The 17,007-nt window shown below is 36.0% G+C and overlaps 1 protein-coding gene across 1 annotated transcript in view; it reads left to right on the forward strand.

Annotated features, from left to right (window-relative positions):
• The window catches only part of LOC106063910 (mucin-2-like), a 28,061-nt gene extending 12,710 nt beyond the window's left edge, over positions 1-15,351 (forward strand). The window contains exons 2-3 of the mRNA XM_056025261.1: positions 6,656-6,792; positions 12,165-15,351. Coding sequence (XP_055881236.1) covers positions 6,656-6,792; positions 12,165-14,691 — 2,664 coding nt within the window. The 3' untranslated portion in view covers positions 14,692-15,351. The remainder of the gene's footprint in view (positions 1-6,655; positions 6,793-12,164) is intronic.
• Positions 15,352-17,007: the final 1,656 nt, after the last annotated feature.

Raw genomic sequence — 17,007 nt, forward strand, 5'->3', positions numbered from 1 at the left:
TTAACGGATCCATCGTATTGAGCAGGTCTATAACAGATTTAGAAATTTAGGAATCATTAATACAGGGCCGGCCTTGTACGTGGCGGGGTCCAATTTAATGGATGCTTGCGAGGCCCCTCTGCCCTCTCTCTCTAATGTGAACTTAAAAACTATGGAGGATGGGAAGGGGTGGGGCAACAATTGAGTAGAGAGAAGGCGGGGATAGACCCTACTTTTGGGGAAGTTTCAATTATTCAAAAAAGTATATATTCTCTCTCTCTCTCTCTCTCTCTCTCTCACCGCATTAGCAGTGTGCGGGACCCTAGGAGAGTGTCATTACAGGGTCACGAATATTTGTACCATGGGTATACAGTGACTAAAAATTCTCTTTATTCCACGTTCCTCCTAAGGCGAGGGGCCTCCCCAAAGGCCTCTCTCTCTCTCTTTCACGTTCCAAAAGAGTATGATGACAGCAGAGCTTGTCATTTCTCTTACCTCTGAGCGAATGATCTTATTGTCTAAATTTCATAATAGTTCGGAATAATCAGTTGACATATGTGATATCTGTATTATGTGGGTAACATAAATTGAAACTGCTAAAGGTTAATCTAGTTACACGAAATGTTAGTGTAGCCGGAGAGTCGTGAATCAAATAAACTCAACATTGCTTAGGTAAATTAGTTTAAGAGCACAAAATGAAATCATTAAATTAATTGCAACTTTTGATGTCTTAGACAGCCACCGAACCGAAAGCCGAGCACTTGAACTAGCATCTACCACACTAATAAACTACCCATGAACACCAAATAGCCAAATTGTCTTATAGACCGATATCTAAACAGTCCTTCAATCCTGAAAAACTCAAGATACTGGGAATAGACCTTGTTTTTAATGACTGTGTATAATTTAGCTCTTGAGGCGCGGTGGCTTAGGGGTAAAGCGCTTGGCTTCCAAACCGGGGGTCCCGGGTTCGAATCCTGGTGAAGACTGGAATTTCGGGATCTTTGGGCGCCTCTGAATCGACCCAGCACTAGTTGGGGACAGTAAAGGCGGTTGGTCGTTGTGCTGGCCACATGACACCCTCGTTAACCGTGGCCACAGAAACAGATGACCATTACATCATCTGCCCCATAGATCGCGAAAAAAAAATCTAGCTATTGGGATATGAAGGGAGAGTAACCTCTGAGGTATTAGGGGCACGATTGTGCCGGTGTGCCCAACCCCCCCCCCCCCCAAAAAAAAAAAAAAAAAAAAATTAAATACCTATATACAGCAACTCGAGACAGCTCTTGTAAACCTTAACACCAACACAAGAAACTTTTCTGTAATGGGTTCCAGCACGCATTGAATTAGAAGGCAATGTAAAAGAAGACATACTGGTCAAAGATGGGACAATAAGCAAACAAATACAAAATTCCTCTTTACGCAAAAGATGAAGACAATTATAGAGAGTGGAATAATTGAGAATTGGACCAGCTCACATCCCATTTATAAGAACAGCGATGTCTATCCCGACATGACAGCAGAATGGAGACATATGTTCCGGAAGCTAAAAGTTGGGACTATCGAAACACTTGCTTTGTTGAGCATCTCTAGAGAATGTTGACCATGACCTTCAAAGTTGCATACTATATCAAGAGTCTCGAACAACACGATATCATTGAATTAGGCAAGATCTTTATGGAAAACTACCAGATAAATGTACTAGACTTTAGTAATAATAATATTTTAAAATAAATTCTGCCTTGGTATTATTATATTATATCAGTATCACAATGCCAACTATGTTGTAACAACCAATGGCTAGCCTCTATCAAATGTCACCATAGAAACTCACAAACACACTCTCCATAACAAACCTCCAACATGAAACAAATGTGAACGAAAAAGTGGAAATAAACTAATTAATACTCGCAATTCTTTACTTCAGATATCTATCTATCTATCTATCTATCTATCTATCTATCTATCTATCTATCTATCTATCTTTCTTTCTTTCTTTCTTTCTTTCTTTCTTTCTTTCTATCTATCTATCTATCTATCTATCTATCTATCTATCTATCTATCTATCTATCTATCTATCTATCTATCTATCTATCTATCCATCCATCCATCCATCCATCCATCCAATCCATCGCATCCATCGCATCCATCTATCCTTCCTCTTCGTGGCCCTACCACGCGTGAAACCACGACAAAGTCATGGAAAGATAACTTTTTCATTTCTGCTAGTAGGACTAGAGTTACCCTATATACATTCGCGGCGACAGAGAGCACGGCTTAGATGGATCGCATCCATCGCATCCATCGCATCCATCGCATCCATTGCATCCATCTATCCTTCCTCTTCGTGGCCCTACAACGCGTGAAACCACGACAAAGTCATGGAAAGATAACTTTTTCATTTCTGCTAGTAGGACTAGAGTTACCCTATATACATTCGCGGCGACAGAGAGCACGGCTTAGATGGATCGCATCCATCGCATCCATCGCATCCATCGCATCCATCGCATCCATCCATCCATCCATCGCATCCATCGCATCCATCGCATCCATCGCATCCATCCATCCATCGCATCCATCGCATCCATCGCATCCATCGCATCCATCTATCCTTCCTCTTCGTGGCCCTACCACGCGTGAAACCACGACAAAGTCATGGAAAGATAACTTTTTCATTTCTGCTAGTAGGACTAGAGTTACCCTATATACATTCGCGGCGACAGAGAGCACGGCTTAGATGGATCGCATCCATCGCATCCATCGCATCCATCGCATCCATCGCATCCATCTATCCTTCCTCTTCGTGGCCCTACCACGCGTGAAACCACGACAAAGTCATGGAAAGATAACTTTTTCATTTCTGCTAGTAGGACTAGAGTTACCCTATATACATTCGCGGCGACAGAGAGCACGGCTTAGATGGATCGCATCCATCGCATCCATCGCATCCATCGCATCCATCGCATCCATCCATCCATCCATCGCATCCATCGCATCCATCGCATCCATCGCATCCATCCATCCATTGCATCCATCGCATCCATCGCATCCATCTATCCTTCCTCTTCGTGGCCCTACCACGCGTGAAACCACGACAAAGTCATGGAAAGATAACTTTTTCATTTCTGCTAGTAGGACTAGAGTTACCCTATATACATTCGCGGCGACAGAGAGCACGGCTTAGAAATAAAATAGGGGGGGGGGGCGAGAATAAGTAATATTTCTCTTTATACATTGTATATTTGACTACATTTATTATGTTTTATGTGTGTATTTTGTACACACGCCAATTCAAATAGTTGCATTATTTCATGTAGTTTGTTTTGATTTTGTCCATTCGTATTGCCCTTCGTCACCTAACCATGGCCTCCGCTTCACATTTAGCTTTTTAAAATAGAGACATATGACATGATATCATGTACGCAAAAATATATAAGCCCCAAATCAAATTGGTTCAGTATATCAGTAAACTTAACAAAAAGAAATCATCAAGACTCTTTTATTGAATAATACCGTTGTTTATTAGTTAAATAAGGCACAAGTGACAAATTTCAATTGATATCGCTTCACGTCGTGCATTCTGTGCAGCAAAGAAATCTATAACATCATCTACATCGATACTTTGAGCACACGTAATTCCCATATGAAGCTCGTTTCCTCAATATGTCTATTGGTGATTGTATTACTGGTTTGTTGATGAAAAGTGCTCGTGCATCAATGACATCATTGAAAAAGCGATTTTCCATTTATTTCATCATACAAACAGGAAAAATATCACAGTTTTTATAAGCGTGTCTTCATCTAACAGGTGTCTTGGTTGAAGAAGAAACCCAAAGGTATCAATTTTCTTTCCAGCCTTTGGAATCTGCCCTTCATCTCCATATGAAATCTGTCCAGCACTTCTGTCGCAACACGTTTGAATGGCAGTTTTATTGACAGTCCTACATTAGAACTAAACTTCCCATCAAGTCTTTTCTTTCTTCTGATTATTTTGATTACAGGGAATCCATAGTATTCACTACCTTCTTTTGCTTTTTCGATGGATTGGGTTTTTGTCAGTTTCTCATCATTTTGCAGAAAGCATGAAATGGTACTAATTTCTTTAGCAGCTTCCCGTATATGCCGTCCAGACTTATGTAGTTTCTTCTGAGCTATATTAATTGGGCGCAGGAGCTTTGACCAGAATACCAGATAGGCAAAACATTCTTAATTTTCCACTGAATGAAGAAGATTCTATACTAATATTATAATTGTATTACGTCAGTGTTGGTTGTTTATGTTTTGTGCGAAAGCAAAAGGATTCAGAGCATACAAAAGTGGAAAAGATCCATATCTCGTTATGTTCGAGTATAGAAATACTCCGATAAGTGGACTGCCATATTCACCATCACAACTGCTGACGAGTAGAAGACTCAGGGAATCATTCCAACTGATCCCAAACTATTGAAACCATCGGTAGCTGAAAATGCAGAGACATTACTCAACGAACGACAGATGAAAAGCAAAGTGAAATACGATGCAAAAGCAAGACTACCTAAAGATTATTCTGTCGGAGAGTTCGTCTAGGTCAAACATGGCAGAAAGCAGTTGTCATTAAAAAAAAAACATTTAGCACCCAGATCTTACATCATAAAGACAAACGATGGAAAAACATACAGAAGAAATCAACGCTTTTTACATAAGAGTTTCGATGAAGACATCTCTGGGTACTATGATACCGATGAAGACAAAGAACTGCAAACTGTTGGAACAAACGAAACAGACAGTTATAGACCAACGTCTAGAGAACTTGTTGTGATAGTCAAGACAACTAGAAGTGGACGAATTGTTAAAGTTCCTAGTAGACAGGGCCGGCCTTAGGCCACTGCAGCCTATGCGGTGGCAGTGGGCCCCGCGCTTTTATAGGTCCCGCGCTAATTCTAAGTGTACATTATTAAATTAAACCATTAAAACGTATATAAAGTAACAGGGTTTTCGCGACCTCCTGATTTTCCAGGGCCTCCAGGAAATCTCATGAAAAGGCAAAATATACGATAAGTCCTGAACTTTTTTTAATTTATTCAAATCTCCTAAAGAATAGACGAAATGGACATTTTGGGGTGCCAATAAATAAAAAGTGGCATAGCGAGCTTTCATTTGATAAAAATTTATTGCAAAGACGAAAGTAGGCCTATTTTCTAATTTAAAAAAAAATAATTTTGCTTATCCCTACCCAACTAGGCCCCGCGCGATCCGTTTGGCATAGGGCCCCGCAAATGCTAGGGCCGGCCCTGCTAGTAGATATCACTCTTAAGAACTTTAAAAGGAAGGGTGTGATAATAACTTCAAAAGGAAGGATGTGCTAATAGTATATGATATTACGTCATTGTTTTTTGTTTATGTTTTGTGCGAAATCAAAAGGATTAGATGGAAATAAAAAGAGAGTTTCCATTGGATTAAGGAAAGATGAATAGAGGGGTAATAACTCGAGTGTGAAGTTTAATTCTGAAATCATAGAGGCCACACCCGAATAATGGACTATTATAGCATTATTAAGAATAACTTTTAGATCTGTTATACTAGATTCTGTAAATTTTGCTTCAAGGTTAAATAGTGTAGCCATATAATACTCGCCATTTAGATCTATTATTAGTAAAGGTAACAAGATACCTGTAATTCGCTGTATATCAATAATATCATGCAGTTTTATTCGTGGCAACAAAGTTTAAAATGTAAGACTAACTTTAAAAAAAAATTTGATCTCTGTGGGAAAAATATTTTTAAAATGTCAACAAAGTCAACGTACTGATAGACCTAGATCGAGGTTTAGTCTTTGTGATAAATTTAATCCATAAATGTTGAAAAAAAAAGACATCCGTTGACACTATTTGTCAATCAAATATATAAATTTATGTATTTACAAATAAATTTCGGACAACCACTTGGCCCCCCCGGAGGCGGGCCCGGGGGGATTTTAAAATTCTCCCCCCCCCCCTTAGTTACGCCACTGTGGTAATACTTCACTGGCACAAAGACATAGACTAAATAGACAAATTAAAAAAGCATCGCACATCACTCGAACACAGCTACCATCACTTGAAGAGGTTTTTCATGAAAGATGCATTTCCAAAACACTCACAATTGTTAAAGATAACATGTACCCATTAAATCACTTACATCAGATCTGAACCAAGTCTCCTTTTCATCAGGACTTAAAAAAAAGATTTAAGAGCTCCTTCATCCCACTTTTGGTCAGAGTGCTATATGGTCATTTGTCATCACCGCTCGGTACATATAAGTCAAATTCATAATGCGCTGATATTTAGTCTGTGATAACTATCTTTAAAATGATGTTCGTATTTGCATCAGTATTGTTATTGTACAGTAGTTACGATGAGACGGTAGTCAAACTGAATTTCCATTTGATTGGACCAATACAAATTATGTTATCTTATCTGAATAATACATTGACTGAAATAATCTCGAAATAAAGGACGAAATATAATGTTCTCTACAATTTCTTAAAACGTTGTTTACGATTGGTGAATGAGGTCCATTACAGTATACTAGTAGTGTTATTGGGTAGACAAACTTATTTGTGTCGTATTCGTTTCATTATTGGTGTAAAACTGTTTATTTAGAGGCTATAAGCATAAATAGCGCCATTGATTATTGTATTCCTCATACATTTTAGAACTCAAACGATCAGTTTCAAGCAGCGTGTAGCTCTTTCACGGCCCAAAATGTAGCCATTGATCAACATCACCACCAAGCTGCAATCCATGCGAGAAATCTTTGGCCAGGACCATTTGGTATCTGTGACAGCACAAGGTACAGACAAACCATTTTTTCTCTCTTATTCTGAGTTATTTCAAAGTCATGGAAATTACTACTAGTTTTTCTAAATGAAAGTCTAAAATTCTTATGCCTCAAAAATGTCAAAATTTAAAACAATTTAATATATTTCTATAAGGATTTCAGGATTTTGATGAAATATTTTTTTTGACAAAGCTGATATCAACTCACTCTGTCTGTTTGTCTGGTAAAAAGTTTGTATTTATATTATTTCTCCCACATCTCGGATCAAGTTAAAGTTTTGCACACTTATCTAATTTTATACCTGACAAAATGAAATAAAAAAAACAAAAAAAAAAAGAAACAGATAAGTTAATGAACTATTTGTGATAAATTATTTTGTTGGGTATCGAAGGGAAACAAACAGGACTTGACTGAGGTGGTGGTCTCTCTATATATAGTTCTCTTCGTGGTTCGAGAGTTTGAGGAAGAAGTAAAGGAAAGATTTTTTTTAATTTCTGCGAGTCGGACTATAGTTACCCTACAAAAAAAAAAAGAGAGGAAGGAGAACAAGTAGTATTCACTCGTCTCAAAATAGCAGGGCCGGACTTAACCGTTGTGACCAAGAAGTCATGTAAAGATCACACTTTTTTATTTCTACTCCACGTAGGTTTAGCGGCGCAAAAAAGAGGGGGGGGGAGGAGAACAATTAATCTACTCTGTATTCACCCGTCACTAAATAGCAGGGCCGGGCTCAACCGTTGTGGGGCCCTATGCGATACGGATTTCGCGGGTTCAAGTTTGGGTAGGGATACTGATAATACAAGAAATTTAAGAGTTATTTTTAGATAATAAATTTGTCTTTGCATTTTATTCATTCTTTACTACGTACAGAACTAGTTTACTTGCCTTGCGTGCAGCGAAGTCATATAGCAGGCCTATATCATAATAATACTGTTTCCTACATAAATCACGCTCAATAGCAAGAATTACCAAATGTTTCAATCTATCTACGAGAATTGTTGACCTCAAGTAATTCTGCATTAGTTTGAGGCGCGAGAAGCTTCTTTCACTTAATTCCACAAGTACGGGTAATGCATAATGCCGTTTTTTTTTTAATCGCGCGTAGGATTGGCGTTTTCCGTACTGAATGACACCTCACAATGACAATATTTGTCTAAATATTTCAGGAGATTTGTATGAGTTTTTAAAAGATTTTAATAATTTTTGGACATTTCCAAGAAATTCTCCTATACTTTGCAATTTCAGGATATTACCAAGAGTTCCTGGTAAATCGACAGGAGGCCGCGGGAAATCTGTTATAAGTTATAAAATGGTTTTATTTAATAATTTATACACCTAGATTTAGCGCAGGTCCTGTGAAAGTGGGGGCCAACTGCGGTCGCATAGGTTGCAGTGGCCTAATGTCCGCCCTACAAAATAGCGGCGTATGCTACGCTGCCGGTCGACTAGTAAGTTAAATTAGTCCACTTGTGGAAGCTAAAGCGTGAATTCGAAATCTTCTATTATGTTTGTTTTTAAAGGGAAACTCCGATGGTTTTGACAATTTTTTATATAATATGTGTATTGGTTTACAGATAATGAATATGCTGTTATTATTATTATTTTTTTCAATAATAACTTAGTAATTGATATTTCTCTGACGTAATTTTCCTGAGCATCCAAAACGATCAGACTTTCACCTGGTATCTATGTGACGTCACAAAAACCTATTAATTTAATCTATCGACGTTTACACATTCTCGTAAAAGAAATATATCTTCGTCTATGCAGTTAGATCTAGATCTTGTAAGCAAAGAAAAAAATGCGTGTTAAAAGAGATTGACATGCTTGACTAACTACGGCAGTGTGTATTTTCTCGCCTGACCACTCAACACACAACAAACACTATCGCTTGGTTGTCTTGTCATGACCGACTACACTTAGTCTAGACTAGCCTTACACTGACCAGTTTGTTCGAATCAGTCACACACACGATCTATTTACTTATTGGGACAGGGAGAGGTTTAGATGAAAATGTTACTTTTTTTTCTCGAGTTGGTTATCCTAATGCTTTTAATATATATATATATATATAACCAGTGGCGTCACTAGGGTGGATGACACCCGGTGCGGTCCTCATGGTGCCACCCCCTATACCCCCCTAATGTTTTTTACGTTTGTTTGTTGCGCTGTAATACATATAGTTTATAATTACCCACGTTATTTGATTGTTCAACAAAAAACTATAAAATGAGTGTCTATGAATTTTGAAATTCAGTTGTTTATTACAATTTATCTATAGTTTACTGGGTTTGTGTAGTCATGTGAAACTCTGCACGCATCCTTGATTTTTGGAATCGAAGACATTGCCATTAATCTACTGTTCAATTTTGCAACAATGTTACCATAAGTAAATTACACTGTTTTTTTTTTCTGGATTTCAACGTGAAAACTTATAATTAACTTCATTAAGGTTAATGTCTTTAACGATCTCATTTTTAATAAAATTCCCCTTTGTGAAAATGTCGTTTGTTTCTCTGTCTCAAAAATTTCTAAATTTTAATTTAAAACCCTTATTCACATGACTCCATAGAACAGAAAGAAACCCCTGAAGGCTTTGTTAAATGATTTAGATATTTTCTAAGGTCTTAGTGGCATATGAATCATGCACTGTCAACTTTTATTTTATTCAAGAATAACTTTTGTTGCCTTTAGATCCCTTCTCAGTCAAGGTATTTCTGTTGGAATGTTGCCTTCTGAAAAATTATCATATGCGCCAATATTTTGAAACTGACATCTACAATACTTCTTTGGTTGTTGAACAAAAGAATTTTTCGGTTGGATTTATCTGCTACATCAATGACTGCTACCAGTCGGAGTTGAAGCTCAGAGATAAAAAAAAAAAAGATCAATACACATAAGAATGAACCTCTTTTTCTCTTCTTAAATAGTGATTCCGGCATCTAGTGATTGTTCGATTAGCATTTTCTTCTTGTTTTAAATATTTTTTTCTTCTAAATCACAGTGCTTTTAGTTTTTTTAGAAGAGCCTTTTTATAACACTTAGCGCTAAAGTGTTATGCTTTTGTTAAAGATAAGGTTTAATTAGTCACCACATTGTCATTGTCAATAGTTTAAAGATAGGCCTACTCGTGTCACACTTTTTTGTATCTTTGGCCTTCTAGTACATCTTCTACCCAAACAAAAAAAGAAAAGATGGGTAAAATAAAAGAACTTAAGATTCGCCTCTAGTAGCAATGATTTCTGAACGAAAAAATTATTTCAATTGTATCACAAAAGTTGCTCAACAAAAAGTTTATTTCTGAAAAGAATGTTGACCAGGTAGATTAAGTGAATGTTCTACACATCTATTGAATGCTATTTTGTTGCTTCTTAATACATTCCCTGTTCTCCTCCATGGTTACAGACATTGAAGCTGCATTTTTATATCTTTGAACTCCAAAAATAAATTCAAGCTAAACCTTTCTAGGTAAATTAAGATATTACGTTGATCTTATCAGCTTTATTGTCTCCCTTAAAATCTGATAAGTGATTGCTATGTTAAGAAGTGTGCTATGTCAGGTGTCAAATAAAATACAAAGGTGCTTACAATCATTCTGACTCAATCTTTTACATCTGCTAAAACATTTATAAACATTTTAACATTACAAATTTACTTTCAGCTATGGGTTTCAGCTACATAACATTTCCATCATCTCAAATAATTTCTTTATTCAATAAAGACTCGTTGATAATATAGTCGCAAAATGACAAATATTTTGCATTTTTAGAAACAGTCCGTGCAATATATCCTTCCATTGTTTTTCTTCTTTACATCAATCATAGCAACGACTTCCTTGTCAATTGTATTTGTAGCCGGATGCTCTTGTTTTCCAATTTTCCAATACAGATGAATTCTTCATACGTCTATGAATATTCCTATTTCTGACTTTATTTCAACCACACTTTAAATTAAGTTACAAATTTATATTTTATTTCTATAAAGTTAGTTGAAAATAGTCGGCAACAAAAGAATACAGCTTTTTGCTATTAAGTGACTAAATCGTCCCCATTAGGAAGCATCGGAACCATTCTTGGCACTAGACAAGAAAAAAAAATTCCCTAAAATATTCAAGTTTATCCTTTGACAGACTCGTTTCCTTCATCTTGGCTAGAACCTCTTTTACAGAAAAATGAAATGACATATGTTCACAAATATCAATGGCCTCTTATTTACCATGCAATTCTACAAAATTTACAATAATTACGTGCGAGTTCAATAATATTGAATGCCTGTTAAACAGTGACGATTGGCATCCTAGTTTTACGGTGCTAGCTACAAAGTCAATAGATTCAATTAAAACTTTTTGTTTTAAATCAAAGCAGTGTTCATATACATACGTGCAGCTGGTATATATATGAAATTAAGGTTTCACTTTTCGTTGATGTATTAAGTATAATATAGCACTTAAAATATTTTGATAGAGTTAAACAATTAAAATATGTTTAGTTCAAATGAAAAACAAAGTATGTAGATCCATTTATTAATTGTGAAGAGCATGTTCAAATAGTTAGCCTTTGTCGTTTATCGTTTTAAAATTGTCAGTTATTCATAAAGTGCATTTTTTTTACTTGGGTGTCACCCGGTGCGGACCGCACCGTCCGCACCACCCTAGTGACGCCACTGTATATAACTGTACCATAGCTCTGGACTAGGCCGTCAACTAGCCTAACAGCCTAACAACTTCTGTAAGAATGAAGCGATACGATTGGTCAAATCTTGTTTCCCTTTCAGTAATGTTGAGGGAAGTGACGTATGCCTAACCTAAAAACAAAATATCAAAGAACCCCGTTTTTTTGGAGATGTCAAGAATTTACTGGCTTATTATTAAATATAAATGTTTCTAAGCATTTAATACAAAATGGTACTTAGAATTTAAATATGTTATTAACTCAAATTTAAAAAAAACTAACGGAGTTTCCCTTTAACATTCAGTAACATTCACCTAGGTATCCCTTCTTTTCTCCCGCCTCCTTTCCTAACTGGTCCAGACAAGTGACAGGATCATAGCGCATTTAGAAAGCTAAAAGCAGGAAATTGTGCAAGACAAAAACAATATTGGTTAAAATATTTCTAATCGTCATGATTTATTACTGTAAGTTTAGATCTATTAAGAATTTAATTACATGAACAATTTAAACTAATTGATACAGTTACACTTAACATAAGCTTTGTTGTTGTTCTTTTTAGTCTTTAAAAAAAGATAATTCTTTTTTATTCTCTATTAAACAATCATTTCAGTAATGTAATTTTGATTTTTACTTGAATATTATATAATATTATCAGTTAGTATATAAGATAAGATAAGAAGATAAGATAAGATAATGTGTCTGTGTTATTTATAGCTCAATGATGGAGTCACGTGGGACACAAAGTTACGTGACAGTTGAAACGGATATGTCTAGCTCTCTTCGGGACAGGATGTCTCACGAAATCCGATTGGGGAATTCAATCCAGTCCTTAAGTAATGTTTCACTGCAAATGTCAAGACCTTCTGTCCAGGCACACTTTCCGCAACATTTGTCGCGACCTTGTTTGCAGGAAAACATTGCTCAACAAATTTCATTGCCATCTACACAAGCAAAGATTTCACAGCATATGTCAATGCCTCATGAAAAAGGGCACATTTTAAAACAGATGCCATGGGCTCATTTACATTCAAAAACTTCACATCAAATGTCACTACCTCCAGCATCCTCAAACATTTTACGACAGATGTTATTTCCAAATGGACAAACCAGAGTTTCAGAGCATGGGTCAGTGCCTCCTGTGCAGCCAAACTTTTCAGCACATATGTCAATGCCTCCTATTCAGTCAAACCTTTCAGCACATATGTCAATGCCTCAAGTGCAGTCAAAATTTTCAGCACATATGTCAATGCCTCCTATTCAGTCAAACCTTTCAGCACATATGTCAATGCCTCCTATTCAGTCAAACCTTTCAGCACATATGTCAAAGCCTCCTGTTCAGTCAAACCTTTCAGCACATATGTCAATGCCTCCTGTTCAGTCAAACCTTTCAGCAAATATGTCAATGTCTCCTGTTCAGTCCAACCTTTCACAACAGAGATCAGTACTACCAGTACAAACAAACCTTTCACAGCAGATGTCAGTGCCTCCTGTACAGGAAAACTTTTCACAGCAGAGCTCAGTGCCTTCTGTTCAAGCAAACATTCCACAGAAAAGGTCAGTGCCTTCTGTTGAAGCAAACATTCCACAGAAAAGGTCAGTGCTTCCTGTTCAAACAAACATTCAGCAGAAAAGGTCAGTGCCTTCTGTTGAAGCAAACATTCCACAGAAAAGGTCAGTGCCTCCTGTTCAAGGAAACATTCCAAAGAAAAGGTCAGTGCCTCCTGTTCAAGCAAACATTCCAAAGAAAAGGTCAGTGCCTTCTGTTCAAACAAACATTCAACAGAAAAGGTCAGTGCCTCCTGTTCAAGCAAACATTCCACAGAAAAGGTCAGTGCCTTCTGTTCAAACAAACATTCCACAGAAAAGGTCAGTGCCTCCTGTTCAAGCAAACATTCCACAAAAGAGGTCAGTGCCTTCTGTTCAAGCAAACATTCCACAGAAAAGATCAGTGCCTCATGTTCAAGCAAACATTCCACAGCAGAGGTCAGTGCCTTCTGTTCAAGCAAACATTCCACAAAAGAGGTCAGTGCCTCCTGTACAGTCCCAGTCTTCACAAAAGGAGACTTTGCAATCTAAATTAACTTCTAAACTGACGGAGCCACCTGTAAAGAGAAAAAAACATTCAAAACCGAATACTCCAGTTACATCTTTAACGTTTGAGTCTGTGCTTCCTCTCGTTTCACAACAGAAAAAAGTAATTCAATCAAAGAAAAATTCTTACCTTGACATGGTTTGGAAGACAATGCTTAAAGATTGGTTTGGCCACACTGACGACTCAATAAAAGCTAACAAAAAGTTCTTGCTAGGTTTCAGCGAATCAAGAATGACAAAAATGATTCATGAAATACAGGTGTCAGCATCCACAGGGGCGAAAGAAACTCAACTAAAAATAACAGAGCCTACTTTTCAGATGGCAGTGCCTCCTGCACATGCAAACGTTTCACAACAGTTGAAAATGCCTTCAATACAGAAAAATAATTCTCAACAGATATCAGTGCCTCCTTCACAGCCAAAAATGTCAAATAATGAAACTTCGTCTACATCACAAGCGGTCAAAACTTCACAACAAGCGAGTGTCCAGGCCTTATTACAACATGTAACAAAGCCTGGACAAGCTAGTTTAAATTTACACCAACATTTAACTTTTCAGCATTCTCCAGAAAAGGTAACAGGAAAGATAAATGCCAAACCCTCAAACTTTATCAGTCAGTCTGCACATAGTAACACTGTATTGACACATACTGGGCAAAGATCCTCTTTATATCTCGCTCATCAGAGATCTGACAATGAAGGGTTGACTTTAACCTATACTTCTGACCTCAACATGATTTTGCAGAATAAGTTTGAAGAAGTCTTGCTCTACGGTGATAAATGTTCATTCCATCACCCTAATAGATCTGATCAAATTAAAGACCCTTATAGTAGCTCCAGCATTCCACAGACTTCAGAGTGCCAGTTGGTTAGAGGTTCAATGAATGGAGGCCTCACAGTGTCTAACTCACAACAGACTAAGGTTCCACAGTTTGACCAAATTTCTTCTACTTTTGACGCCAAAGTGAAGAGACCTAACTCATGTACCGATGACACTGATAGCGCCTACTCTAGCACTTCTCCTTCGATCAATGAAGAAATTGATTGGCAGAAAATATTTGATGGTCTTACTAGCCATTCGTATAACGTTGTAAACAATTATTTAGATACATCGATTGACCTCAAAGTATTTGAAACGTTTGACCAATGAATATGTATTTTGTTTTAACTCATGCAAATATATACTTAGATATTTAATACTCAGGGAAAAAAATTAAATTATCTATTCTATAATGATTTTTTTCATTTTTAACACAGCATTTTTTTTAGAAGGGAATGAAAACGATGCTTTTAAAACACTGTTTTTTATCTGTTAAAAAAAGTTTTTTATAATTTTTTCAAGCTTTAATTTGTATATATATTATATTTTTTTATGAGACTGGAATTTTAAAAACTACTCCAGTATATTATAAATATGATGCTTCCTTTATGAAGAATCATTGGAGTCAAACGAGACATATAGGTACGTTAAAATATATGCTTTCCAGTGAAACTACGAATACTGGTTAACAAAGTGATGAAACGCTCCGGATGCAACAGTCACTATTAAAAATCATTATAGAACATTAGTAGACCTTTGTATACTGTCCCATAGGAAATCAGTGTTCTAGAAATGTTTTTGACCTTATAGGTACTGTAGAATTCAGTGTATGAGGTGTCTCCTATTACTTTGGTTTTATTAATCTCAACATGAGATAAAGCCTCACATCTCTTCTCGGTAGATAAAAGTCTTTTTAATGTACATAAAAGTCGAAGTTATATAACTTACCACATGTAACAGAAACCTTATTACTACGGGATTTGTTAAGAAAGTCAGATGTAAGTCAATAAAATGTGAATGTTTTGCTCTAATAAAATGTATGTATTATTCACTAATATAACTCTTCTTGTAATTCTTTTAAGCGGAACCCAAAAAGGGTATAGCCACTATTAGTTTTGTGTTCACTGTCAGTCTGTCCCGTTCAGATTACAGAAACTAGAAAAGATATTTACAATCCATAATAATTTTATTTTAGACATTTTAAATTTCTGATTCAACCTCTACGTTTTTCTGTTTATTTATTCATTTAATTTTCAAATTAAGACGCAGATAGATCTATTTCGTAAATTACGCCATTCTATTATTTCTTATATGTGATCAGTTAAAAAAAAAAGACTATATTTCCAATGAGTAGTAACTACTAGTATAGTTTTGAAAATATTGATGCAAACGTTTTCTGCTTTTCTTAGAAAAAAAATTTAATAAGTATTTGTATTATTATAATAAGAGTGATCTGTTATAAAATCTAATTAGATTTAGTATAAATTTTAGCTTTTTTGTTTTAAAAGTAAAAGAATGTATAAAGTGTGTATTTGTCAAATATAGTTTAAAGCATCGTTTAATAAGCATCTTTTCCCATTATGCCCTTGCAATGTAATGTCTACCTTAATACTCACTAGCGTATGTGTATTTTCCTAAAATAAAGAAATATACTAATGAATTACTAAAATCATTCAAGCTTGCAACAATCCTAAAAACTAACACAGCATAAAGATATATAAGACATTATTTACTCTTTAGAAACATATTGACATTGTCGTCGTTTTGTTTTTTTAAACTGTATACTAGAATGTTGCATTTATTTAGTGTTTTATTCCTGATACCATAATAGCATTAACTGCCACCAACAGAAAATTCATTCAAAAGAATGGGGCTTTATGCTAAAAAGGAATTTAGACTGAAAACCAGATGCAATGATTTGCTTGGCTGGATCTGTGACATCATTTTTGTTAATGGGGGCTTTCATTATAAGGTATCATCATCATCTTTCCTTTGAGTTCCTCATGGAACATAGGGCCTCAGTAAAAACACGCCACTCTCCACAGTCTCTTGCTAATTTTTTTAATGGCTTTTAATTTTTTATGGCTTTCCAACTCTTTCCTTTCCTCTCACCTTCATCTATTATACTGCGTCGCCATGTTCTTTTTGGTCTTCCTCCGTCTTGCTCCCTTGGTGTTACACACTAGGGCCTGTCTAGCTCTGTTGTTGGTATCTTTTCCAAGGGTGTGTCCAATCCATTAATTTCCTCTCTAAGATCTGCACCTCTATTTTACAAGGTATGCAGATTCCGATTTCCTTCTTTCGGACCATTCTTTGCGAATCAGCAATGAAAACTAACCCGGCATCCTCTACAATCACTAATTTAAAAAAAAATTGTTTTCAGAAAGACAAACAATTAGCTTCTTTCAATGAAATAAGATAAGCAGGACTATTAAGTCTGCTGAATATCAAAACTATATTGCTGATGTAAGATAAAGCTTTTTATTCTGTGTTCTGATAGTTGAAATTTTTTTTTTTAGAAAACAGATGTGTTGAAGGAGAGTGCAAGCAATAAAGAATGTAATGCTTTTTTTCTGCATAAGCAAAACCTTTTCTTTTGTAAACAAACTCAACCTTCAAACTTCCAAATTTCATTTTTTTGCATTT

This window comes from Biomphalaria glabrata, chromosome 4 (assembly GCF_947242115.1).
Source record: "Biomphalaria glabrata chromosome 4, xgBioGlab47.1, whole genome shotgun sequence".
NCBI classification, from domain to species: Eukaryota; Metazoa; Mollusca; class Gastropoda; family Planorbidae; genus Biomphalaria; species Biomphalaria glabrata.